The 27,846-nt window shown below is 43.1% G+C and overlaps 2 protein-coding genes across 2 annotated transcripts; one reads left to right on the forward strand and one right to left on the reverse strand.

Annotated features, from left to right (window-relative positions):
• Nucleotides 1-131: 131 nt before the first annotated feature.
• LOC306741691 (transmembrane protein 168-like) lies at nucleotides 132-5,525 on the forward strand (the record flags this gene model as incomplete). Its single annotated transcript, XM_079224006.1, has 4 exons — nucleotides 132-1,271; nucleotides 1,918-2,060; nucleotides 3,099-3,373; nucleotides 4,112-5,525. 4 exons carry the CDS (start codon nucleotides 132-134, stop codon nucleotides 4,678-4,680), a joined length of 2,127 nt encoding a protein of 708 aa, XP_079080132.1. The 3' UTR covers nucleotides 4,681-5,525.
• Nucleotides 5,526-9,848: 4,323 nt separating this feature from the next.
• On the reverse strand, nucleotides 9,849-26,907 carry ptdss2 (phosphatidylserine synthase 2; the record flags this gene model as incomplete). Its single annotated transcript, XM_079224255.1, has 12 exons — nucleotides 9,849-10,117; nucleotides 12,506-12,691; nucleotides 13,360-13,505; nucleotides 13,830-13,944; nucleotides 14,176-14,294; nucleotides 15,320-15,433; nucleotides 15,985-16,035; nucleotides 16,911-17,045; nucleotides 18,026-18,093; nucleotides 20,154-20,236; nucleotides 23,004-23,105; nucleotides 26,681-26,907. The coding sequence occupies 12 exons, from the start codon at nucleotides 26,905-26,907 to the stop codon at nucleotides 9,964-9,966; spliced, it is 1,500 nt and encodes a 499-aa protein (XP_079080381.1). The 3' UTR covers nucleotides 9,849-9,963.
• Nucleotides 26,908-27,846: the final 939 nt, after the last annotated feature.

The following is a 27,846-nucleotide window of genomic DNA, read 5'->3' on the forward strand; positions in this document are numbered from 1 at the left end:
CACTTTCAACAAGTTTGCTAGCTATTTAACTAGCGTGCCATCTCCGGATTTAAAATGTAACGGATAATAAACCGACTATAACTCGTAAAACGTCCTATTTTGGGGGCTTTGACTCCGTCTTTCTTATCAAGATGTGTCGTTTTCTACGCTACTGTGTCAGCCACTGCCTCCGTGCAGCGATGACCCGGCTCGAGGACGTGAACGGAGAGGTGAGCGTGTGGGCGTCCGTCCGGTGGCTCGGCTACCTGTCCAGGCTCAACCTCCTGGTCGCCCTGTGTTTGGGGCTCTACGCCCGGTGGTCGACGACCGCGGACACCACCCTCCTGGTCGTGTTCGTCCTGGCTCTAGTCGTCCCTGCGGTAGCCGGCGTGTCGCACTGCTTCTCCGGCGCGGAGAGGCTCGGCCTCGGTCTCCTCCACCTGTGGTTCGGTTTCCTGCTGGGCCTGCAGGGTTTCCTGGACGACCCGGCTTCGGAGGTGGACGCGAAGGCGCGCGCGGCCAACTACCTGCTGCTGGCCAGCGTGGCCTCGAGGACGCTGTGGGCGCTGCTGGAGCGGCTGCTCGGACGCGCGCGGTGCCGCCGGCCCGCTTTCCTCACCTCGGCGGAGCGGCTGGAGCTGCTGGGCTTCGCCGCCGCCAGCACGGCGCTGCCCGCCCGGGACTCCGTGAGCGTGACGCTGCTGGTGGCGGCGCTGGCCGCGGTCATGGTCGCCCTCCGGATGAAAGCGTGCCTGGCTCTCCCCAACTTGCTCTTCTTTGCCGTCGTCGCCGGCGCGCTGTTCTTCGAGCCTCTGCACGTCTCCACCAACCCCTTCGCCCTCGGGTGCTTCTTCGGCCGGCTCATCTGCGACCCTCTGCTGGACGTCTGTTTCAGCGGGCTTTCTGTGACCGAGCGCTGGCAGCCGTTCCTGGTGTGGCCGGCCCCGTGGCGCCGGCTGTCCCTCCTCCCTCTGACGGCGGTGGAGGTGACCTTCATCGGTCTGGCCGCTGTGAAGCTGGGCGACATGGACCGGTGGTACCTGATGATCCCGGGCTTCGTGGTCTGTGCGTTCTTCTGGGCCGCCAGCCACATGGTGCTTGTCATCACGGTGTGGGGCTTTCACACAAAGCTCAGTGAATGCCGGAGGCTGTGCTCATCCCAGGGGTCAGGGGTCAGCGGCCTGAACAAGATGATGGCCTCAAAGGGCATGAGGCATTTCTGCCTCATCTCCGAGCGCCTGGTGATGTTCTCGCTGTTGTCAACTGTTGCTGCAGCTGTACTTTGTTGGCAGGTAGGAGGCAAGACAAACACCACATGTATATCTTATACAGATCAACTTCATATCACAGGCCTCTATAATAAACACGGTCTGTGGCCAATTTGGAAATACTGTGAGCACAGAAACATAATTACAATACTGGGTGCAGTTAATCATCTGAAGGAACACACATCCACACATTATTTGCAGTGGCTGGGTAACAATAATCTATTCTGCACAAAACAATGGAAAAAAAAAAACTGTATACTGCAATTTTTTCTTTTTCTACATGGACATGACAATATTTCATCCATGTCCTCCGGAGAGAGAAAAAGGCCTTTGTGGTTCAAAACAGTATTATGTCCATGTAGAATACAAGAACAAGCTTGCAGTGTGTTGGTATTGAGTCCCTTCATCCGAACAATTTAACACAAACTCTTTATTACTTATTTATTTATCAAGCTCTGCTTTTCACAGTAAGAACTTGTGTGTGTTTTTTTAGGAGAACATTCTCTTTCTCAGCCGGTATAGTTCATTAAATCCTGCTAAAATGTTTTTCCGTGGAAATGCAGATTCACGTTGCGATTTCTTTCGCTGCGTTTTCGTTCTTCCTAGATCTTACTCATCCGCCTAGGTGGCGTTGTGTTGCCAACATGTGTTTCTTGTCTGTCCTCCGCAGGCCTCCAGCTGTCTCTTCCTGAGCGTCGTCCTGCTCGTCCTGCCTCTGGAGTCTCTGTTTCACGGGCTTTTCCACGAGCTCGGCAACAGCCTCGGAGGAACCTGTGTGGGCTACGCGGTGGTCATCCCCACCAACTTCTGCAGGTAGTGTGAAGCATAACTGCTGGGAGCATGGGAATTAGTCTATACAACAGCATCCCATAATATGACTGTTCTAAGAGACAAATCAAAAATTATCCCCAGCTTTCAGTCATCTGTCTTGTTCCTGATGTTTGAAGTGTGAAGCGCCTTTCGTCAGATGGCAGTAAGGCGTCGTTATTCTGTTTCCTGATTCCAAGTTTAAAAACATATCTATAGTTGCGTTTTTGTTCGCAGGCAAATAATACATTCCTGCAACAAGTCAAAAAAAACGTTTTCAACCGTTATCCCAAAATCTGGGATGTGTCAAAAATGCATCTTTCATAAATACAAAGATTTAAATGGACAAAATAATGTAAACTATTCATTTACTTATGTATTTGGCTAAATGTATTACATAACTATTTACATGGCGCCCTTCATACTCATCAGTTATTGTCATCATTAAAATATTCAAGTGTCCCAGTTGTAGCGTAGGTTTCCCTTCAAACTGTTAAAGGTAGACAGGAGAAGAAGTTAATAGGGTAACCTTTAACCTGTCAAATGTACTGGAAGCTACCTAAACCATGTTAGAGGGTTTACCCGGCTAGCTTGCTAACCCCGCTACAAAACAGAATACCACAATATTTACAAAATACACAAACCAAACACATTTTGTCCGTATTGAAACGTAACCGTTTTGTTTTTAATTGTTTTTACTGACTTGACCTACGATGAAGGCCGAGGTTCAGTCGTGATATTATTTAGCTTTCTTGCTTCTCTCTGACAGTAACTTCACCTCAAGGCGAGTGTATTTCCTTCATACAGAGAGAAATGTGGTCAATTTTAGAATGATTGTGATCCACCAACACTCGCACGGTGGTAAGAACCAAATTGAACGCTGCGCAATCAGACGTTACTTTTGCACGGGCGCTTTTTTTTTTTTGCCGCAAAGTAAGAACATTCCTACGCACGTATTCGTGAAAGAGGCCCACTTGTACTGCAGAGTTGTCTTTGCCTCACGACTGCTCCAAAAACATAATGCCTTCTCCGTTTTCATCGTAGTCTCGGCGGCCAGCCCGTGCTGTTGCCTCCGAGCCAGGTCCAGGAGCTGAACGAGCGCTCCACGGGCATGTTGAACACGATACAGCGCTTCTTCGCCCACCACTTCATCGAGACTTTTGGCTGCGACTATTCCACCAGCGGCGTGACCCGGGAGGCTCTGCAGGCCAAGCTCACGGCTTTCTTTGAGCTCCAGACGGCAGACGGACCTCGCCACGACACCTACGTGATCTTCTACAGCGGCCACAGCCACCGCTCCGGGGAGTGGGCGCTGGCGGGTGAGAGGGAACTCGGGTTGAAGCAATTATCGTTAGATTTTTATTGATCAATTCAGAGAAAAGTCAATTACAAGTTAGGCTTTACGTTTTCATTGTTTTACCATCGTTATCATTTTGGATTTCAAAGTTGATGAAGCTGAAGTAGGTGCAGAATAGTTTGTTTTTTTTGCATCTCGTTGCTTAATATAATTTGACATAATGTTTTGTTGGTATCACTGTGCCGTTTTAAATTTTCCAGAGTTTCCCACGGACAATTTTTATAAGATGTAAAAGTCTTCTCAAACTGTTTTTAGATTATTTTTTTTTAAACCTTCCAGCTATGAAGATGAGAAAAGAAAGATACAGTTTTAGTGTAGGTGAGATTTTAAAAAGGTATAACGAGTGAGAAAAGTCACTCGATTGTAAAGAACATCTGCAGTTTTAAAGAACTCAACTTTTAGACATTTTTATGGCATTCTATACTTTGAAAAACATGTCATGTAAGACTTTTGTTTAATTTTTTATGACATACTTGACTTTTTTCTGTATCTTATACCAGGACTATGTTGATGTTTTACAATACTAAGACTTTTTTATGACCTGCTATACCATAGTATAGCATAGTTAAAAAAAAAATCACATACTAAGCCATGAATTTGTTTGACATTTTTATGAAATCTATCTATAAAAATATAATATGACCTTCCTCTTACATAGTTTGGTTCGTTGTGATTTTGAATTGTTTCCCTCGGTCATCAGGAGGAACCACGCTCCGCCTGGATCAGATCCTGGAGTGGTGGCGGGAGCGGAACGGCAGCTTCTGCTCGCGCCTCATCGTCGTGCTCGACTGCGACAACGCGTCGCCGTGGGTGAACGAGGTGAAGAAGGCGGAGGGTCTGTACGTCGCCGTGCAGGGAGCGACGCTCACGCGGGGGACGGACGTGGAGCAGCAGGATCCCCCGCAGCTCGGAGACTTCACCTCCCAGTGGGTGGAGTACAACTGCAACTCAAACAGCAACATACAGTGGTCGGAGAGGGGCAGGGCGGTTTTAGCGACCTACGGCATCTCCAAACACTGGAGCGACTACACGCTGCACCTGCCGACAGGAAGCGACGTCACCAACTACTGGAGCATGTTCTTCCCTCGGATGACCCGCCCCGTGGTGCGGCTGGTGGCCGGCGGGTGGCTGTCCGACAGCCTGAACGGGCTCGGGCTCGGCGGCGGCGGCGTGCTGCGATATCTCAAGAGACTGAAACTGAACTGGTACCCACCAGCGACACTGGACACTGGCCAAGGCTTCAAACTGGTCCGCTCATACAAAATATGAACATGGAACTATTGTTCAAAAGTCTAGTTTCTTGGACCTTGAGAAAAGGCAGCTATTGGATTGATAACGCGCACTAACCGTTACTGATTGGTCGGTTTGGAGTTTGTCTATTTTAGTACCAGTTTTTATATTCTTTTGCAAATTTTTATATTAATGCGTCTTTTTAGCCACGATTTAAAGGTTTTACCGTCCCTGTCGAACGAAAATGTTGAACCTGGGCAAAGCGGCTCAATTTTGCACATATTTACTGTTCGATTTGATTCCACCTTGATTTTAAGAACATTCGTGCCTTTTACTGTAAAAATCACCAAAGAATATTCAGATGGACAGACTTTTTTTTTTACCTTTTTTAACCAAAGTGGCTGTGGTACATTTTCAGAGGAAGATCTCAGGCATGAATCATATAAGCAACATTCAAGCAAGTTTCTAGAGGTCAAAAGGTCGTAGCTCTTGTGTTTTGACTGTGAAATGACTCCCGTTACACCCGGCTGCACCATACTATGCATTTTACGCTTCAAGCTTTGGGTATATTCAATGCACTGCTTTGTGTCTGTTGTAACCGCATGTTGCAATGCTTTTAGGGGTTGTTGTTTGTTTTAAACGCTCTCCAGCTGCTTCAGGGAGTCCAGAGAGAGTTTGAACTGTGCTGACGGTTGCACTACACACAGCTATGTGTGAACTACAGTATTTATGTCATAATAAACCCCAGGAATTAAACGCATCACATGATGAGATCCTTTTTCTTCCTGGGGGTTGATCGCAGTTTACTGGGTTATGCAAGATTATTCAGGTGAAAGATGACTACAACTATGCAATAAAGGAGTGGGACTTCGCTGCTAAAATCATGAATGTAATTGTAATGTCCTTGTTAGATGCATCCTCCAATTAACTCAATCAAAACAGGTGGTTTCAGATCCAATCTTCCATACATAAAAAATAGTCTGCATTTGTGGAAGACTTTTTTTTGTGGGGCCTTTATTTCCTAAAATTGTCTTCAAAAGAACTATATAATTTGGCACTAATTAGACAATTAGACAATTATACTAAAGAGTTTTACTTTAAAGAACCGCTCCCTTAAACCCAAGTGAATCATCATATAAGTCGACTTGTACACTTGCCAGGAGACCCATTTTAAATGTCAGCTTAACGGAATAAATGCCAAATTATATAGTTGTTCAAATACATTTTCTAGGAAATTGAACTGTAAAGTAGATTAAAAAAATGAAAATGTTACTAACCCAATAATGGAACAAAGCACTTTATGGTTCTCATTCATCCATTTGAAGACGTCCTAATCATTGGGGATGGTGTGGAATTTAGTGTCTTGGCTAAGGCTAATGTAACGGACAGACTGGGGATTAAACCGCCGATCCTTTAATCAATGGGAGACTGGCTCTACTACCTGAGACCGCTCACGGGGTAGGACTGTAGTCACTGAAAGAATGAGGAAAGTGTTGTAAAGTAAATGTTACTCAACTTCAAAGTGGACTGCGTAGTTCCTGAGTTTCATGACAATCATCTACTTGTCCAACCAGTTTGCAATGAAATATGTTTGTAAGGAGTAAATTATAATTAAAAAAAAGGTGGAAGAATACTATGCATACTATCCTGTAACCACAAGATGAAAATTAAATGCTGTTTTAAAATGCTTTAAAATCTAAACTGATGATTGCCTCTTGTGTTATTTGTTAACAAGTTACCGCCTCACGGTATTATGCATCCACAATGTCATCACTTGTTTCAAATGGTCATAATGAATGAACGCTTCAAACTAAAACGTCTCCTGATCACATGACAGACACATTCTAATGAGTTCGTCCTCACATCCAAGCTGCCGTTTGTGCCAAATTTTAATTTGGAGGCATGAAAAAGTCAAAGTATAGTACGGCTTAAGAAATGTCATAGTATTGTATCTCGTCGCGTCTCATTGCCCGCACGGCGCCCGCTTCCTCTGCAGGTACTAGAGAGGAAGAGGATCGTCACTAAATGAGCTCAGTGCTGCGCTCTCCTCCTGGAGACATTTGGTTTGTGTTTTTGGCTTCTTGCTGCACTTCAGCGTGAACTGTTGGTGTACGAGATGAAGTGTGTAAGTGTGAAGTTCACACTTACACACTTGTGAAAACACACATCTCGTGCATGACAGTTAGTTTAGTTTCCCTATTATGCTATTCTTAAAATAAATAGGTAATTGGCCATTGTCAAACGATGTATTTATTTTTTATTTAGGTAATCGTATATAAAATGCCCCCAAAAAATCATAGTATAGCATGTTGAAAAAAAACATTCATTTGTCATAGTATGTTGGGAAGAGTCCAAATGTATCATGTTGACTTTTTTTAATATTAGATAGCATGTTGGAAAAAGTCACCAAAAAAAGCAAAGTACAGCATTTCCATAAGCCCCAGTTAACTCATAGTATAGGATACCGTTTAAAATGTCTTTGTATAGCATGTCAAAAAAAGTCATTATGTTGAAAAATATGTTTTTTAAAATCACAGCACAACCCTTCACAACAACCACAAAGCCTCTCTGGCGATGGCAAAAGAAACATAATCAAGCACACTAAACTCAGGTTTTCAGTTAATTTTATTGAAAACTTTATAAAATGATGTGGTGCAGCAGCATATTTCAGTTTTTAAGATCTTTATGACGTTCACATTTACACAAGTTGAAAATGGCTTTTACAGCAAGCTGCAGCACGATCATTCTCACAGAGACAAGAACAGAACAGCTATCGCCCCCATGTGGCTGCGAGTGAAATTACACCAAACCCTCGAACACTAAAAGGAAAAGGCCCCAATGGGACCGGTTCCTAATCCGTTCCACCACCGCTCATTGATGAGTTCAGTTTCTGAATTCAGTATTTTGTAATTTCACAGCTGATTTGCAAATTCATGGCTTGGCTTGGTTAAAGCATGGACACAAATGAAACCCCCAGCACACGTCGAAAGAGCTTTCAGTAAAGAGAGAGCTGGGGGACTTTCCTGAACTTCTACCAAGTTCACAAGCAACTGAAGATGCACAGCATAAGCTTAACGTTAGTTTTTATGGGTTTTAAATTTGCTCAGCAATCTGCGTGTTCAAAAGAGAGGGAGAAAGCTGCCGCTGCAGCCCGGATAGGCTTGACAATGATCCAAAATAAAGCAGGTCCTCTCATTTGAATAGCAGATCCTGCTGGTTACATTCACCAGAACATGACTATATAATGCTAGTTTACAACAATTTGGAGCTAGAGTCACAGACGCCGTCTACTTTGTCTTCAACTACGTGGGATGTGGCCACTGGGACACAACGAGTGACACACAAGTTTACAGCGGATTCTCTAACAGCCACAAGACCTGAACAGGACAAAGACGAAAGCTTTCTGGGGACACGGAGAATATCCATCCAGTCTGGAACGCAAGAGGGATATTTTCAGTTTGACCCAGTTGGACTTCAGCGTTATTTTTTTCAGCGCATTTGTAACATTTTAGGCTGCAACTAGCTAATCCTCGCTTAATCTATAGATAATTTTCTAAACTAATTTTGTCGATATAAGAAAAGTCAAAAAAATTGACAATGGCCATTTAATGATGTATAGTAGTCTTCAAATAGCCCGTTTAATTTTCAGTCAACTAATTGATACCGCTCTACATTTAACAACTTTGTAATTGAAATGTTCTAAGAGACATTGAGGTCTCACATTTTGGACACAAGTACATTTGGTTTCAATGGTCTGACCTCCGAGATGTCAATTTATATTTGGAAAATAAAACTGTATGCTGACATGATCCCGCCGGCTTTGGGGAATTCCGCTTTAGTTGAAATAAAAAAGGAATCTAAATGTTTTAACGGCCGTTAGAGCCGCTCACGCGGGTCTGAGTGGCATTCATGGCTTCAAGCAAGAGTGGGACCTAAAGCTTTGGCTAGTTGCATGTGCAATATGGCGACCCCACAGAGTGGGACCAGGAGGGCTCTCTTCCCAAACCAGAACACAACGAAAACCTAAACCTTCACCTCTGATGAAAAGGATGGATTTCAGTTTGTTTCAGCTAATTCAGACAACGCAGAGATGAATGACAGTGAGATCTTTAAAGTGTTAAATAAAAAGAAGGAAAAAAAGCATTTGGCATTAAAGATATTAACTTCACGGTCTGTAGTGCCTTAATCAGTGGAGCCCAGCCTTCTTTTATTCAACCCTGTAACAGCGGAGGAACGGCCAGATCTCCGCCATTCGTTGCTTTGCTGTATTTTTGAGCCGTCGCGTCTCGATCAGAATGGAGAATGCACGTCTTTCTAGAAGTGCGATTGTCGTGTTCATTAGAGGTGCTGCAGATTCCTCAGTGCCTTATTTCACAAAAAAGGAAACCGAGTACAATCTAGTGTTCATAAACGATTCACCCTAAAGAAATAACAATGATGAGGAAAGAATTGACAAATAACACCCCATACATCAAGTGTAATCAGCAGTTAAATAACTAGAATATGGTACATCGTTGTTTTTTTAAACAAAGTCGTTCTTTTTTAAGAACAAAGCCAGAAAGGAGAAGAAGGCTTTGACCAGTTTTTCCTTTCCGTGTCGAACTGAGCGAGGATCACGAGCAGTTACAAGGACCTCCGGGCTCAGTTCTTCCAGGAATGAGAACCTGAACTGTAAAATAACAAAACCTAAGAAAATTAACAACTATCATGATGCTAACTGCCGATTGGCATTATTGTAGCCAAAATCCCAGGTTGACACTGAACATCAGTTACCTACACCTACAGAAACGCATCGCTGCTGCGAATACTTTCTCCTCGTCTGCACCGACACGAGCGCACAGAACAAAGCATATTTACAGCGGCGGCGGCCATGTTTCCGAACGCTCAACTCGTCTTTACAACGAATAAAGGCTGCAACTAAGAAAATGAAAAACTGCCGTCCATTATTGGTCACAAGTCTATCTACGTCCCTGGTCATCAATTGCTCTCCGTCCCCTACTTTCCCTCTCTTTGATTCAACGCTTATATTTTTTTATTTCCCCTCATCAAATGTGTTCGTGTGTAACTCCCCCCCCTCAAATGCTCTTAGAAATTAGAATGAGGTAAATCCCTGTAGTAAGACAATAACCAGACAATCCTCCGAAAGAAAAATTGCCCCTTCCATCCCCCGCCTCTGTTGAATGAAAAAAAGTTCAACACAGCACAAAGATGTGTCCGTCCGTTTGAGTCTGTGTCCCGAACCTCTTTCAGTCATATGAAACCATCAAACCTCGTCCCTTTTTCCCCCTCAGTTGCACCCGACCGACCGGTTACGACTCTCCCTCAGGACTTCCTCTGCCGCACCGTCTCGGAGCTGCCGTTCAGTTTGCTCCGCCCAGACGTGGTGGCAGTGCTGCCGTTGCCCAGAGGACGGTCCCGGTCCGTGGGAACTTCCTGTTGCCGTTGACGGGTCTCTTTGTAACGGAGCGTGATGTCCCTGTGAGAAGATTGAAGAAAAGCAGACGCGGCATGAATAGAAAACCAACTTTGGGAACAGTTCCTCCCGACTAGTTTCTCTTCCTCCTTGATTCTATAGGTTGTGCCTAGTCAATAAAACATCCTGTCGTGGACGTGCCAGTCATGTTTAAATGGCTTTTATGCATCTCAGATCAAGACGAGTCAGATTGAGAGCAGGGAGATCATCCTTAATACTCCTGATGAGACTCTCCAGCACACTCGATGGAGGAGGTGAAGTGAAACATCTCCACAATACTCACCGTGGTCCACTGATGCTAACGCCTTGTATTTGATAAAAGAGGGACATGACACACCTGAACCAGTACAACTTGGTCAAATAGTATTTGCAGAATACTAGTATTTGTTTTTGTGTGTTTGTTTCATGCTGCTTGGGTTGGCAGACAAACGATGATCAATCAAGACAGAATGTATATTTACCTTTAATAAAAAAAATAAACACCTTAATCTCCACAGGGGTAAAGCCAGCCTTTATGTAACCAAAGAAAGCTACAACAAAAGACATTCAAACTATTGGCAAATATGATTTCACCCAGGTCTGAGTAACTATGACACGGCATGCCCGACGCCCTGGGCTGGTTTTCATGCCGACTGGCTCGTGTGTGAGGTGGTAAACATTTCCTCTGGCTTCCTCTCAATGAGCTCCTACAGTGTCAGCACAAGCCGACTGTCTTCTGTGTTACTTAACTTGACTGCTGCAACTCAGAATAACAAGGATGTGAAGGGAAATGCTAAAGAATGAAATAGGACAAAATTCCCCACAGCAAACAAAATTATTTAAAAAAAAAACGTAAAGTGCCATGCGGGAGAAGGACCCATGTGGAGTAATATCTGTGTAGTCGAGAGGATCCCAGAGATCTTCTGAATATAACAGTGGATCCAAAACAGTGATGATGGAGAGGAAATAAAACAAAATACAAAACTGCTGGCTGAAGGGAACGCCTCTCTCCTATACCTACCTCACCGGACATTACTGCTGAGCAGGAAGGAGTTGGGAAGGAAAAGGGGAGGGAGGATGGGGGAGGAAAAATAGATCAGAAGCTTAACATGCTGGGGGAATGTCTATGCTGAACAGGAACACGACTCAACACGAAGGGGAATCAAACCACCGAAAGAAAAGATGTTGCTGCATGAGGTCATAAGGGAAAAAGAAAATCAAATACAGGGCCTATTGATAAAAAATAAATTAAAAAAAAGTAGTGATGTGTCCTTTCGTGTCGAGTAATCCAGGTAGATTTTGGTGAAGCGCGTATCGAGGTTTGTGTCGACGACGTATGCGGTGACGTTCGAAGCCTCGCGAGCCGGCCGTACCACGTGACTGATTCAGAAAATGGTTCGTGGGTTTGCCGTGCGATTTGAAATATAAGGGGCAGCGAAACTCAATGGATTCCCCCCCTTCCTCTCTATACCCAGCTTCATGTGTGCCTGTGAAAGGGTATTTTATAAAGCAGGCGAAATAGTCTCAAAAAGCCCAGCACTGTGGAAAAGTTCTTATTTTTACTTAAAAAAATTGGACACAACACACAATATGGACTAACGGAGCCGAGGCTCGAAAAACCGATCCTCTGACTGAAAGTCTGATATTCTAACCACTGACCCACAGTCACATCACAACCTTCTCCCCAATTTGTTTTCAATTTCACCCCGCCATTATATCATAAAGATAGACACAATATTAATAAGTTAATAATTGATGTATTGGCGTCACAAACATAATGTATTCAATTTAAAGCTTCACACACCAAAGCCATGGTGTCGTTATGATCACTCTGCTTGTTTTACATGTATTGTCCACTTGGTGGCGCAGTAGAGCAAATGAAGCTCCATGAAGCTCCATGAAGCTTCGGCCCATGAGCGAACCAATTGGATGGAAAGCTTCAAAGCTTCAGGAAGCTTCATCTCGCCGTCACTAAAAAAAAAAAAAAAGTACTAAATCTCATTGGATGGGATCAAAAGCACATAAAACCTTGTTCATGAAATGTAATTGATAATGTGGATAAACTGTATTTTTTGCAATGAAACAGGTCATTTATTTAAGTCAGTGTTATCGACCTGTAATACCATGTAACACATTTAAACATGAAGTGTGTTAAAGGTTTCTTTATGAAAAAATAAAATAAAAAAAGTTGTTATCTCCATCACCCCCTCTTCCCGTTTTGCACACTTTGCATGGCTCTTATAATCTGCACTGACATATCAACTGAAAACTAAATCATTACATTTCATTGTTGTAGACCAATGGATTTTCACCAAAATAAAATGTATTTACCTGAATCAGATGAGCACAGAGTATTATAATTTCCATGACCCCAGTCATCACAGTAGCTTTGTAACCCAGCCCACTTCTTACCGGATGAAGAAACGCCACAGGGTCCAGGAAAGGATGAGGAAGATTCCTAAGAACCAGCACTGCGTGATGAAGAAGGGGATGGGCAGCATGATGGTGTTGGGATCGTACTTGACCACAATGAGGAACTCAGTCACGGTGATTGCTGCCACCAGCCACGCCTGCTGGCCGAGCTTCTTGTGGAACTTCCTGTCGGGAAAATTACAAACGAGTGTCGTTATGGAAAAGTGAGACGATTGTGAGAACTGGTAACCAGAATTGTTGTGTCTGCCCCTCTCCATTGTCAATTGTTTAAGACAATGCAATAGTGTTTCCATATTTGTCCGACATGCAGAAATGCTTGTTTTCTGAAGGCGGCTGTGATAAGAAGCTCATACCAACAGTAAGGTAAATAAACTCACTCCCTCAGTGACAATGAAGGCTTCGCAAAACAAGCTCACATGAACACGGATACAAATTGTAGCACCGAACTGGAAATATGAGTTTGAATGGCCTCCAGAGGTAACCAGCACAGACTGAACATCCTAATACAGTAATCATAAGCAAACAGTCCCTTTCATGGAAGTGATCTGCACTCTCAGGACATGTTTTCTTAACCATCCGTCCCCTCACAGCAGATACAAATTGTTCTTTTTGCTGAGGAATGTGGCGCCGTTATCCTTTTTGACATTTAGAAAAGTAGGCAGCGAGCACTTCCGTTAACCTAACTTTACTTACTTTTCGTGACAAGAAGCTCCTAATGTAACAAAAGTATCTGTTACGAACCAGCATGGAAGTCAATGTATGGTTGAATGGTTTTACTCGGTAATGAACCCCTGCATCCTTCCAACAGCCATCGTTAATTCGCCGCTACTCACGGGTCATCCATGAAGTCGTAGATTTCCCTCATGGCGACGCCTCCCACGTTGACAAAAAAGACCAGGCGGAGCAGCACCAGGTAGTGTTCCGGAGGCATCCACAACACAAACTTCAGGTAGAAGGTGTTCAGCTCCGCCAGAAGGAACTGGGGAAGGAGGAGATTAAAACAAAAGCCAGTTCCTTAATTCATGAGCACTGGGAATTTAATGAATTGAAGAGAACAGAACGTCTTGTTCCCTGCACCAGTTGTGTCTTTATTTGGGGGTAGCGACTCCCAAATAGTTTTTTTTAAATCAAATCAAATCAATCAAAATGGACAAATGCAGAATCCATGGAGCTAAATAGCTGAGCACAAAGTGATGAGCTGAATATTTTTCATTTCATTGTCATATTCCTGGTCGGCATTATGACAAATTATCCCCTCTTTTCATGTCAACATAAAACATAAAAAAAACAAGCTATTTCTTACCATAAAGATGATGCCTAACACAGCAAGCCAGCGCCGAAGGTTTGAAGCAGGCTTCCACTCAAACTTTACCCAACTGTACGGAGTGAACTGGAATGCGATACGCTTTATCTTCCCCCTGGGAGACGGCACAGAGGAGGTACGGTTAGAAATAAATATACATTCATCTCTAACACGGTACTTATTGAAGTCAGAAAGGGCAATACCACCCCACTATTTCACTTTATTACAAATGTCAACAAAGACGTTCTGTCAAAAACTAGTCAATAGCTTTAAATGTGAACATTATATGTTAAATATGTAACACAACAGAGACAATAAGTGTGGAGTTAAGTTAAAGAAGTCGTACTTGTATGTGGGAATGTTCCACAGGCCCTGCCACTGGTAGGGCTTCATCGATAGCCAGGCCAGGGCCTTCATGCCACAGTAGATCCCAAAACTGTTACACACCAACACATCCATGATCCACTAGAGAGAAAGATAAAAAAAAAAAAAGCATCAACTGTGAACCGCCTACACAAGTTTTCTAGATTAAACCTTTTTGGGACTGTGTGGGTTCTGCGGTGGAAATAGATCTCCTTGACTCTCCCATTAGTTTTGTTGCAGGCTGGGAGGGAAAACTCACACGCCTCGTTTCTTAATGTACATCCTCTGAGGCCCCTGAATGTGTTTTGTACAATATATCGTAGATGACAAACCTTTAAGTATAAATGTGTACTGTAATCCATATTTACTGGTAATGAGCAGTTGTTTGTGTCACAACTCAAGTAATTGCCCCGACTTTCTATTGGCGCAGTCTACCGAATCTGTTTTTACAGTCAACAGCCTGTCCTTCTTTAATACCCCACCATTTGTCTGTTTACATTCTATTATCTTGCTCTATTGCTTTATAATAGTGTTGATATGATTTCCCCTGCCATCACTTGTCTAGCTTCAACCGCATAGTTTCCCACTGGCACAATAAAAGCTTCTTATCATTCAAACAAATGACCACTTTAATTGCTCCCATGAATCTCAATAGCAGATTTGCAGCCTACTGCACCAGCAGGCATCAGGTAACAGGATATTAAAAAGTATATATCAACGCTTCCTCAAGAAAGACACTGCTGCACATTGAGCTTTTGCCAGCTCAGAAGCACAGTAACCTTTGCAAACTTGAGCAATTTCAGTACACGGTAAGAAGTTGACCAATCTGTCCTGCTGAATAGCTCGTGAAAAAACAAAGCTGAGTTCCAGACACTGAAAAACCTCTCACAGCCTTGTTCACTTCACCCCAATCGTCCGGTGTCTGCAACTGTTCCAATATGCAACCATGTTTTAATTTTTTGCTTGTTTACGTCTACAAGTCTGCAAGCCATGTCTGCTCTCATTGTGACTTACCAGCATCTCCATCCCACCGTCTATACTGGGGTCTGTTCACAACACCATTCTGAGAGGCACACCTGTTGATTCTTTGGTAAGCAAAGGAGAAGAGCATTGACATCTGTACGTACATGGTCCCACCAGCACTCCGAGAAGTTAGGTAACTGGTGCTCCAGGCTGTATTCCAGGAACTCGAACATGACACTGATTATCATACACATCCACCAATCGCGGATCATCAGAGTCTGAGGAAGGAAACAGAGCAAAAGGGGTGGGTGGATGATGTGGAGTGGGAGTAGGTCAACAAGATGCTATACAGAGAAACTTGTTTTCATTGCGGCAAATGCAACAGAGCATAGCGGCGCCGTCAATCTGTTTCATACAACAGCCGGCTGAACACCTCGGTTGCCTATTGCACAAATCATTTTTAACATAGGAATCAGCCAATAAATGACCAATACATTAATAACATATGAGCTGTGTATTTAATGATTAAGGGGCTTGCAATCTTAGGGAGTCGGTTTTATTAAAATCTCTTGCTCTTCAATATTGAAATGTGTGTAATCTGTAATCATTGGCTCAGAGATTGTCGTCATTCCCGTGCCAACAAGACCGACTGCCGCATATAAGATTCATCTTTTTTATGTCACACGCTCAACTGCTTTCGTGACGTTAAGATGGAGCAGGTGAAATCGGACAGGCCATTCTTTAACGTCATTGGACAGTGTACAGTCAAAGTAAACTAGTGCACACTGGTGTGCAGTGTTCAGTCGTGTTAAGCCTTCTTCATACATACCTTGATATACCATCCCAGGAAGTGAGCTGGAACAAAGCCATCCATCTTGTCCTGTAGAGACACACCAAAATGGTAATTTAGCAAGTTATTATGTCAAAGTCCATCCTTACACGCAACATAATATTTTCACTAATTTTAAGTGTTTTATAGACCAAACAAATCTGTAAAATAATCAACAGATGAATCAGTAATGAAACTAAATCATCAGTTGCAGCTCTACTCTTCACTGGATGTTCCCATTAAGTACATCTAGCTCACCAGAAATGAGCACAGTGACTCACTGAACAGAACAACACTTGGCTGGGCATCATAAAGCACAGAAATAAAAAGTATCCAAAACCAGTTCTCCACTGTGTTTTTCTTTTAAAAACAGCACCACATTACACACCACATTTCTATTAATTTCCTTCCCTCCCAAAAAACTCCAAATCAGTTTCCCCCCCCAAAATATTTTGGACATCATTTGACATTTCTAAAAGGTTATTCACATACGTTGGCTAGCATGTAGTGGAGCATGTGGAGAGTTTGACCCACTCTCAGACACTGAAATCAGGCCAACAGTAGAGATGTGGTCTGGGTCATTGTGGTGGCAGCAGCAGACTGCTGAAGGCCTGGTTCTAATGACGGGCTATAATCTGCACCAGACTCAAGCTTCTGCAGCCAGTCAGCACACAGCCACACTAACTATGAGTGTGCGTGTGTGTATGAGGGAGAAAGAGAGAGAGAAAGTGACAGGGGGGAGGGGACAGGGAGGGAGAGCTAAAGTCAAAAGGAGAGTGATCGTGTGAATGGATGAGGGAAAGAAACAGACTCATTTAGGCTGCCATACTATGGGAGATCTGGGTCTTTTTCTTTTTAGTAATAATTGACGGCAAAGTGTGACCAAGTCAGAAATCTGTGACATACAATTAAATAAAATGTCTTACCCAGATGTTGTGGAAGGGGTCGGTGGTGTTGCCCGGGTCGTACATGAGGCAGTTTCCTCCATAGGCCCGCTCCGGGAGGGCAACCCCAAGTTTGGGGTCAATGTACTTCATGAATTGTCGTCCATCATGCACCGTCTGGACAACGGGGCGAGGAGAAGCAAAGAAAACATCAGCACTTATTCTCCCTGAGAAGGAGCTTTTATGGAGCCACCATAATGAGACCGTAAGGTGTAAGTTGTTATTTCACTTTCCATTATTGATTGTTTTAGACCACTGACATATTCAGAATATGGAATCAAATGAATAAACAACTGCTGTAATATATAAATAATAATGTTAGTATAGTTCAAAAACAACTATTTCTACCAAATCGAGAGCAAAAATAATTTTCGCTGTACCTGTGCAGCGCTACAAAAATAATTCACTGTATATCAGTTACAATGTGTGCATAAAAAAAAGAAATCTTATATTAAACGTATATTATAAATAGTCTTTTTTTTTGCATGAATGACAACTTTAAGACATGTTACAGTTTTTAAATGGAGGCATTCACAAAGCTACACTTAATTTTGCTTGCTTACTAAAGAAAGTAGACGGCTTAAGTATTTAAAACTTTTTTTTAACAATGTCTAGGCATGATTAAGATACAGTTTGCCTGCTGTATTGCTATTTGACAGGGTCTGGCTCAGTGACCTTTTAATTAAACTGGGAGAGAAAAGGGGCTTCTAGGGTTCCAGATATGGGAAGATCACAGAGATTGGTGCAGAACTCTGAACAAAATCCAGTGTAATCCTGGTTTTAAGACGTCTGATGTACTCCAACACACATTTTCTCTGTAGCTACTTTACTTTGGTTTGTGGACACAAATCCATGATCTAAACCAAGAGGTCTATGTGAATAGGAAAAAACATTCAGCTGCCTTGTTCTGGGAGCGGAGATTGCATCACTAAATGTTTCAACACCTGAGAAAGACGAGCATGTGCTGTAATCAACAGACTTCTTTTCTTTTTTTTTAACGTGTGCATGTGATTGTTGTATGTTTGTCCCTTCATCAATGAATGTTCAAGGGTGAGTGTTTCTGCCCATTGAGGTATTAAGACCATCAACACACCAACCTGGAAGAGGATGAAGATGAGGAACAGCTCATAGACGACAGTGACACAAAGCCAGAACCTCCAGTACGCTAGAAAGAGAAGAAAAAAACAAACATTCCAGCTTGTTAATATTTCATTAAACTAATCACAATCGTCTCAGATAAGGCCAGGATACAGGGACGGTGGCCTTGCGAAATAGATAGCAAAGATAGCGAAAGGGGACGATGATAGAGAGTGAGATATGCAGCCAATGGCAGACTTGTACTCACAGTCTTCATCCAGAGAGTGAGACCATCTGGGAATGAATATGACTTCAGTTTTTGTTTCTCTGTTGTTTAAAGGCTGCATTTAAAGATGATGTAAAACAGTCCAAATAGAACGGGAGTAATTCTATATTTTGTTAGTTCTGTCCCATTCACACAGACTTTGTTGACATTTGGATGATGTAATAATGAAGGCTTTCACAATACATGACTTAGTGTGTTTTCCCATTACCAGGGATTTCAGCAATTGAGGACTACAGTCAGAGTCATTGCAACAGATAATCTGGCTTCCATTAAAGCTTCATCAGTACGTTTTTAAAAATAGCGTTGTGAAAGGACTATTAGTGGATGTGGTAAAGCCTGAAGCTATCGTAGCATTACCGTATAATTAATGACCCACAAACGGGTTTAAATATGACTGCCGCTGTCGTAATATCTCGTGAATCTTAGTGTATAATCTCCCGAGGGTTTCCCCGAGGAGATGCGGGTTGTAAATCCTAAAGTCCCTCTGGCTCTTTTCCCATGATACAGACCTGTCTGAGTTTCAACACAAATGCAACAAGCTGATCAACAACTGAACCTACTTGGCTGGCTCAACAGTTCAGGGAGTATGACGCAATCAGTTAATACACAAACAGAAACAACAACAACTTGTTTTTCAGTCCACAAAAGAGGACAAGAAGGCACAAATAATGCAACAGCCCAAATTCCTGGCGGGCCGCCCGACGCCTCCAATAACAGACAATGTTCAGAGTGTTCGTCTCCATTTGACCTCCACACCCTGTCTTCCTTCCTCCCTTCCTTCCTTCCTTCCTACCTAATCATACTTTCCATCTGAAGTCAGTGGGAACATGTTGTGTGATAGACGAGATGCCTCTTTTGCATAACTGACCTGGTTAAAAACCTAAATAGCAAACTACTTTAATGAACTGCACTTCTATGAATAGAAGAATCCCTTTATAGAATGTAGCAAATGAAAGGAACAGTGTGTCACATTTCAGGGGATCTATTTGGAAGATATGGAATACAATTGTATCAAATATGTTTGGAGTGGCAGTGGTCTGGAGGCTATGTAGCCAGAAACAGGATCAGAATGTATTCATGCTTGTTGTTGGATGTCCCTTTTTCTGCATTTAAAACAGCAGCTCACTGATCTGTGAGAGAGGTTTGTGTGTTAAACTGGGCTTAAGGGCGTGCATCTTTTTCATGTTGAAACTATTAACCGAGCACTACAGTCCTTTAGATACTACAGCTACAAGCCAGTAGAGACGTCAATGACGCTGATGAAGATGTTTCCTAAGTGTGTTTACTTTGTTCTCTTCGGGATCTGCTTGGACCTAGCCCCTGCCAGGAAAACACTCCACCTCCTTTCATTCATCCAGATTTATCATTTTGACAATTACATTTAGCTATCTATTGTCTGTATTGATTCCCTGCACTCAGAGGATCTTCATGTTACAGTAGAAGCCAACATGAGTTTCTAAAATGTTGCTATTGATTGAATTAGTGGCCGCGGTTCTCAGGTGCTCTTATCCCTCTACACACGATAGGCACGGAGAAACAAATAATGCACCATTAAAAAGTCAGAGTCAACACCACCAGCATGCTTTACAACGGTGTAAAATTCCCGTCAATTACTGTAATGGAATTATTTTTTCAATCTCTCAGTTTGTAAAACAAGTGCTTTTCAAGGCATGGAATAAAACAAGCGTGACCTACTCGAATTCTTTGAAATTGAACCTGCTTTGCACAAGATGTGTGCTCATATTCTGTAAGTTTTAAAAGCTGAAAAAAAAGGCATCGCTTTGACTGAGATACATGGAAGGAGGAAGATGAAATGTTGCCGTAAAACTGTGAAAAGAAGCTTTGGACTGCGCCATTCTTACCTGGGTGTGGTCTGGTGAAGGGTCCATCTTTGGCTTGTGTCACTCCAAAACAGAGAAACACCAGGATGCTTGCCACAATCCCCCTACAGGGCCACAATTAGAAACACAGAAAAAAGGATATGTAAGGTTACTTCTAAACTTAAAACAATCTAAAAAAAATGCATCATTTAATAAAAGTCTCTCAATACTGTAAAAGTGACAGGATACGTAGTACTGGGCAAGCCAGAGATGTGCGGGGAAGCAGCTGGCCCTGTGAGGGCGGATCGCTTGCCCTTGTGGCCCTCGCTAATCTGCCATTTATTGGCAAGCCGCTCAGAATATGATCAAAACATGAGGATTTAATAATAATAATGGAGATCTGGAAGCTTATGGCTTTTACTTTTCTTTTTTCAAAAAAGTCTCTGTTTGATGCTGAAGCAGCTGGTAACTTCACAGCCTGGAAAAATAATGTCCAGCTGTCTTTTCAAACATTGAAAACTGTAAATGTCATAGATTACAACACTCAGTTTTAAAAGAATTTGATGATTATATTTTCAATATACTTTATAAACCATTCCACAGTCTTGGCAAAAACACTTAACAAATTTAAATCTTCAGGTTTACAACAAAGGTGCCAATGGTGGCTTTCCTGTTTCCTCCTACAACCTAGATGTGTGCATATATACAAATAATAAGTCAATATTGCCTAAACGTAGGTACAAAGAGCAGGAAGGGGAAAGTATTGGGACACCATTTGATTTGGTGACCCGTCTCAGCAGCTGACCATGGATAATTACTCCCTATTACAATTCCCTCTCAGAGATTAGGGCCAGTCTGAACTTGCTGCTGTCAGGTCGAGTTGCCTTTAATCGCTGCCGTGTTGATTTCTGAAAACCAGGACACCAGCCAAGGACGCTGCTCTGAACCCACAAATGAACAGGGCGGCTTAGCAACTGGACACACAATGAGATTTCGGCTTGTGCGTGCCAACACAGGTGGGAGCACAAGTGTGTGTGTGATTAAGTGATTGTGTGTAGGTGGGAAAGTGAGTTCACGTGACTACAATTGTGTGTCAAAATGACGGTTGAGGTGCGTTAACTTGTGAAAGGGACAGATTAGTAAACATGACTGTTTCAAAATAGATGAGTGTATCCAACAGTGTGCAAATGAGCACGCAGTGTGTACATGACCGAGATTTGGACTGTACGTGCGTGTGTGTTCCTCTGCTAGGAAGAAGCTCAAGGGTCTTTATCCCGATGAGCCGGACCATACTGACGGCAGCAAATCCAGTTAAGATCCGTCCGGCAATCCCCCTCAAACACCAACACACAATCAGTCTCTCCGTCACAAACACATAATGTGTGCAGCTGGCTTCTACTCAGCCGGCCTTGTGCTTTTCCAATTAAACTCCCACATACACACAGCCACTGTTGCTTAAAAGCAAATGCATCTATACAAATTGAAAGCAGTCCGTGAAGGAACTTGTTATCCACACTTTCAGTTCACATGAGCCAATAAACAAAGCGGGCCTTTTTCAAACTCCCGTCAGAGAGAGAGAAAAGGCGCTGAGAAGGCCGTCATCAGACCACGCGTGAATCAGACATCAACTCCTGACCAACCTGATGAAGTCAAGTCAGTCCAAGTGAGCAAATACAGGCCAGTTCTAAAATCAATGACTAGATTGTTTATGTTCATTTCTGAGCAAAGTCAATTCAATCCAATATAATGCTTTAAATCTGTGGATTTACTCGAGCTTTTACATTTCCACAATGAGTCTTGAAATAATTGCTGACCAACGGGAGAGTTGAGGGAATAGAGAGAACCAGTAAGTTTATAATAAAAGAAGAACCATCTAATTTTCCAAAACCCTGCTCTGAAGAATTTGAAGAAACGCCATCAGAGCTTTCTTCTTCGTATCAATTTGATCCACAACTCAAACCAGCCAAAAGTAGCCACTGCATGACCCACAATTTTGTGGGGATATTTGTCAAGCCTATTGACATAGAATCCACCCATTGGATAAATTCTTATGGTGACTCTTTTGCTGTTTTATTTATTTATAAATATGCCGTTTTCAGAAAGCATAAACCAGTCAGAACAGTCCCTGCCAAGCTTCCAGTACCACCATTCAATGTGCCACTTTTTAGTATGATACGGCACTAACAAAGAAACCTGGATCACACCTCAGTCATTCTGCATTCATCCAAGTCTCTATGGTTCAGTAAATGTAATGTTCTGGGTTGCATCTTTTCCTCTGTGTTGAAAGATTAAGGCAGGAAACCCACTCTCCAAATCGAATCAAGGCGGGATCTGACAGTCACGCGCTTCCTTTTCATGGTCATCGGGGTTGGATGTTTCTGTGAAAAGCTCCACGTGGCCTTGGAAGAGGGCCAGCTTGGTTCAAGGTGAATGCTACTGAAGAAGTACGAGCTTCAATTTGAATCAATGAGTTCAGCACCTTTCCCATGTTGCTGTGGCTGCGTGGCTTCATGCCAAAGACTTTTCCAGGGGAGGTCTAAAACAGTGGTGCTCATTAACTGGTTTTGTTATGTGACCTATTCGTCAGGCTTTGAATGTCAGTCTGACATGATCCACAGAGGACACACAAACACTTTGAAATGGGACGATCAAAAAAAGTGGTACATTTCTGGTTATAAAAGGCTGGAAAACAGATCAAAATCTAAACCCAGCATGACTCAAAAATAGAATAAACCTTGATGTTGGTGGCTAATAAAAACAAGTTCTCTCTAAAGATAAACAGCAGCCAAAATGATTATTCAGTCCAATCAAAAAGCCTCAGTGGATTTTCTGGTTCCTGCAGGGTTTTTGGCTTTGGCGACACAGAGGAAGTGACGAGCGCAGCCTACTGACCTCTTAGTGTTGTAGGTCGTGTCCTGGGGGGTTTCTTCCAACAGAGTGACGTAGACCAGAGCACAGGTCAATATGAAAAGCACTGTCACCGTATGAGCTCGCCTGCAGTAAAAAAAAAAAAAAAAAGGGAGGAAGGGAGAGAAGGAACAGAGAGAGGGATATCAAAAACATTTATAAAAGAGGAAAATTCGATAAAAGCCACTGGAGGAGAAAAAAAAAAAAAAAGAAATCAGCTGAGGTCACCAAAGGCGAATGTTAGCAATATAAATGCACTGTAATTAGCGCAGAGAACACTTTAGTCATTGCGAAACAAAGAATCCCAACAAAGCTTTTAAACATCATGTGTGTGACTATAAAGGCGCTGTCTCTAATTATTATTATTATTATTATTATCTAATTATTATTATTTAAGTAAGTATAATTAAGGGAGTGGAGATGATATAACACAGATCGTTGCTGAAAAAATGGGTTACTTCAGCTGAAAATGGTTACAAAACAAAACAAAAAACACACAATGGAGGTATGAATCAGTTTAACATTTATTTTCACTTAAATGGAGTAACAGAAGTCAAAAGCTGCTTTTTTTTATATCACTTTTCTGGTGACCTGTCTGACTGTGGACCGTGAAAACCTCAGCAGGGTGTATCTGGACTGTTAACGTAGACGAGTTGAACTTAAAGTTTGAAGGCCATGATGCTGACCACAGGCTCACATCTCCTATATCACCCAACGGCAGGGAACACACTTTGGCCTTTGTTGTACGGCACTTACAAGCTACAGTGGTTGAGATATACATCCATGCACTCTGTGGGGTTTATCAAAGGGCAAAGTTGCATTCCTCCACTTACTGACCATATAATATTTAATAGATTACCCCAGGCATTATCAAATGGACAGGAAGGATGCTTGGCAAGCTGGCAATGAATCACTGCAAAATAATTTATTGGGAGAGTGTGTAGAGTGGGATATGGCCAAAGTATCATGGAAACTTTGAAACCTGATGGAATGTGGTTGCTTTTTACAGTAAAACACAGCAGGTGTAGTTTATATCCTTCATCACGCTAGCAAGCAATGCATAAACATGAAACAATATCCCTGAGCATGTTCAGTGACATTTGACTGACACAGCTACCCTCCGGAGATTGACAACGCAGTCAAGAAGTTATTTCAGAACAAATACCAGTCAAATTATTTGAGGTTACTTAATACAGCAATAAAGCAGCGGTTAAAAAACAAACACGCATTTAGTTTGAGCACAGTGCTGTCATCCATCAACCTAAAGAGCGTCTCCTGCTCTGCTAACCCTTTGGCTCAGAGTCTGAGTCACGGCTACGGCACGCCGGGTGTCATTAGCGTCGTCTCCCTGTTCCACCTCCATATCCAACCTGTTGGCAGGAGTCCCAGGGGAGGGCCTGACTCCTCTCTTGCCTGACAACCCCCGGGTGGGAACAGGCACAGCAGAAATACCAACCGGGCCAATCTGAGGGGCAGCCTAAACTTAAATTGACCACTATAGGATTGAGCTTCAACGTCCAGATTAAACAGCCAACAGGTAAATACGGTCCAGTAACCAATCATGTGGCCTTGTGATGGCCTGAAGGGTTAAAATATACTTGTCAAATACAGTTTGTGACTATACTGAGCAAAAAAAACATGACAGTACACTCGATTGTCAGGGTCATATATTTTTACCACAGCAGCCTCTAGTTTCCATGATCACTATTTGTAATAAATCATGCCCTGAATTTTAACATTAAACCCTGTTATGAGCTCAATTTTCTTTTACTACTTTAACTTAAGAAATCTTCTCTTTTGAAAAAACGTTTCAAAGACAAGTCAGTAGTCACTATGCACAAAGCATTTCTCAGAAGACTCTTAGAGCTAAAATGTGTGGGCAGCAATGCTATTTAGGGAAAAATCCAAAGTGGCGTGCCAGCACAAAATTTTGCGTCATCAGGCTGACTTCTATTTCAGGGTCTATCCAAGCTATTCCTCTTTTTCTCAGTCAAAAAAAACAAACACTCAACTCCAGTATGTGCTAATAAGGCAGATTGCATGGCACATTGTTACCTTCCTAAACCAGGGGAAGGTGCCACCATCAACAAACAACCCGTTGGCATATCTCTAACACTTGGGAGGCTCATAACAGCACAGCCAATGAGCTTCTGCACTGACTCCATGCTCAGAAATCCACCATAAGCAACCAACTCTTCCACACTGACTTCCTTTATTTAAATGCTGATATGTGGTGGACAAACACGCACTTTATTCACAGTTAAGTTAACCATGTTCAGCTCTGGGGAAAAAATGCACATCATGGTTTAATTAGAGGTAGTGGTTAGCATTAGTCCCTTTTTGACAAAATATAAAACTGCCAAATGTACATTTCTCATGACTAAAAGGAAGGTCTAAGAGGCTACACATGTTAAATAAAATGTACCTTGCCCCTTTTACATGCGTGCAAAATTAGCTCATACCTATCCAGGATGCCATGATTCACAATTCCAAGTTGACCTCAAGGCAAACAGCTACATTCTCCATTATCAGTTCTCGATAACAACAGACTGGGAGGGCCGGCCGACCGACCACTGAGAGGCCAAATTCCTTACAAGCAAACACACACAAAAAATTCACATGCAGTATTAACCAGAGCTGGTTCAATTGTGACTAAACTGAGCTAGCATTGGTCAAGATCATTATAAAGTAGCATTACTATGAGACCTGTTAATGTCTCCAGTATTAGACCAACAACTATCTAGATGTTAAGGCTATAACATAGTAATGAGATATTCTCATACAAGTTTATCTTGGGGAGGACAAGCCTGTGTGCAGTCAAAGATACTGGATGTCTTTGCAGATTCTTACTGCCCCTTGCTTTACACACACACACACACACACACACAAACACACACACACACACACACACACACACACACACAAACAAACAAACAAACACACACACACGCGCTTACTTACTCAGGCGTAAACATCCCTGGAGCGACAGGTTGAAGGGCCATGATGGCTAGACATAAAAAACGGCTGCAGAACAGTGTCACTTCTCCCATGCCCCAGCACATCGCAACACCTGCATCCTGCACATGCCAAACGCACTTTGTCTGCCTGTGTGCATTTGTGTCAGTGGGTGCGCGTGCAGAACTCACTCCTCCAGTTTACCGCATGGCCAGAATATCTGTCTTGACTTCAAAAACCGCCGTGGATCTCTTTCTGCTGAAGGTGCAGGTTGGGACATCGGTTATTGGCTTGTCAACAGCAAGGCTCTGCGCCTGGATGTGCAATGTAAGCATCCATAACAGCTCGGTAAACATTAGCACAAACACCCTCTATAACTGGCACCCCTTAGACCTCGGTGATTCCTTCCTATCGTTTTACATTTGAACAATTTCACCCAGACACATGACAGAGGACTTAACATTTAACTCCCTGTCCATTTAAAGATTTGGAACAAGGTCACAGTATTTGCTGTGATTAATGGAGGTCACCTGGGCCCCCCGTCTTTCAGTTCACCTTGAAATCTAAACGAACCTTGTTGTCATTCACATTTCTGCAGGAGCTGTGATTATGGAGTATTCTCTTGAAATTAAAACGATGACCTCCGATGCTGCCTGCGTTCAAAGTATTTGACATTTGCACCGGTGACATTGTCCGAAAGCACTCACCAGAAAAAGGTGTTGGTCCCGTCGTCATAGACTTCACACTCCGTGTTTCTCCGATACATGCTCTCCCTGGACGGCTGCTTCATCACGTTAGCTTTGACGTGAGTCGGACAGCCCGACTCGGCCGAGACGTCGTCGTCGTCGTCGTCCGGCTCGGCGGCGGATGTGGCGCACTTGCCGGCGGCGTTGACCGCGGCCACGCCGCTTCTCTTCGGCTCGGGCTTGGTCATTGGCTTCACCCAGCAGCCGCCCTCCTCCTCGGCGCTTTAAACGGATACTGCGCGCTGTTTGGTTTCTTTTTTTTGTTAGGTGTATCACTGGGCCCGGCTCCCGTGTCAACTCATCTGCGTGTCAGCCCCACCCTACGTGACTATATCAGCATCCTGGGGTAGTCAAGATGGGGGGAAATAACGTTAATAAAAGAGAATAACCTTAAAGTCCCGTTCCTGCAGTCGTTTGTAGCGTTGACTACTGGCCGCGCTGCGCGAGGCGCGTACTTAACCTAACCTATAGCTAAGACCTCTTCTCTGACGCCGCCTACTTAGTTATATAACCCCTTTCCCACAAAACAAGAAGAGCAGCATGAAGCACCGCGAATTAGACCTCGTTTAATTGCCGACGAAACAAATCACAACAGCTGCACGAGCGGCCAGTGCGAAGTGCTAACCCGCGTGAGCGTGTGTTGTGACTCTTCGACAGAGCTAGCGAAGCTAAGTTAACAGACGAGCTTGTAAAACCGCTATTGCTTGAGACTGTTTTTAACAATGAACTTATGTGTGAAATATGTCTTTACATTAGCTATGCGGGATGTTATTTTCCCTCCCCGCTAAACTAGCATTACGTACCAGTTGAATTTATAGGATTAACTACTGACTGGAGTCCAGATGAGCTCGGGAGCTACTGACGCTAACGTTACATCAGTGCAACCCCCATATGGCGCAAAAACGCCTTGTATCCTTTTTGCCAGTAGAAAGAACAACTATTAAGAAGTAAATACCATTATACTCCGCCTGGTGACTGCCTGACACTGTTGCAACTGAAAAGACAAACCGCTACAGAGCATAGACTGGGCAGGCTACGCTCCAGACACACGTCACGTGGGCACGGAAGTGTTTAACGTCATGGTAACGGCAGCAATAACGCCATATCCGGTCTACTTTCTTCACAAT

The sequence above is a fragment of the Taurulus bubalis genome (genome assembly GCF_910589615.1).
Source record: "Taurulus bubalis genome assembly, chromosome: 9".
In the NCBI taxonomy this organism is placed as follows: Eukaryota; Metazoa; Chordata; class Actinopteri; order Perciformes; family Cottidae; genus Taurulus; species Taurulus bubalis.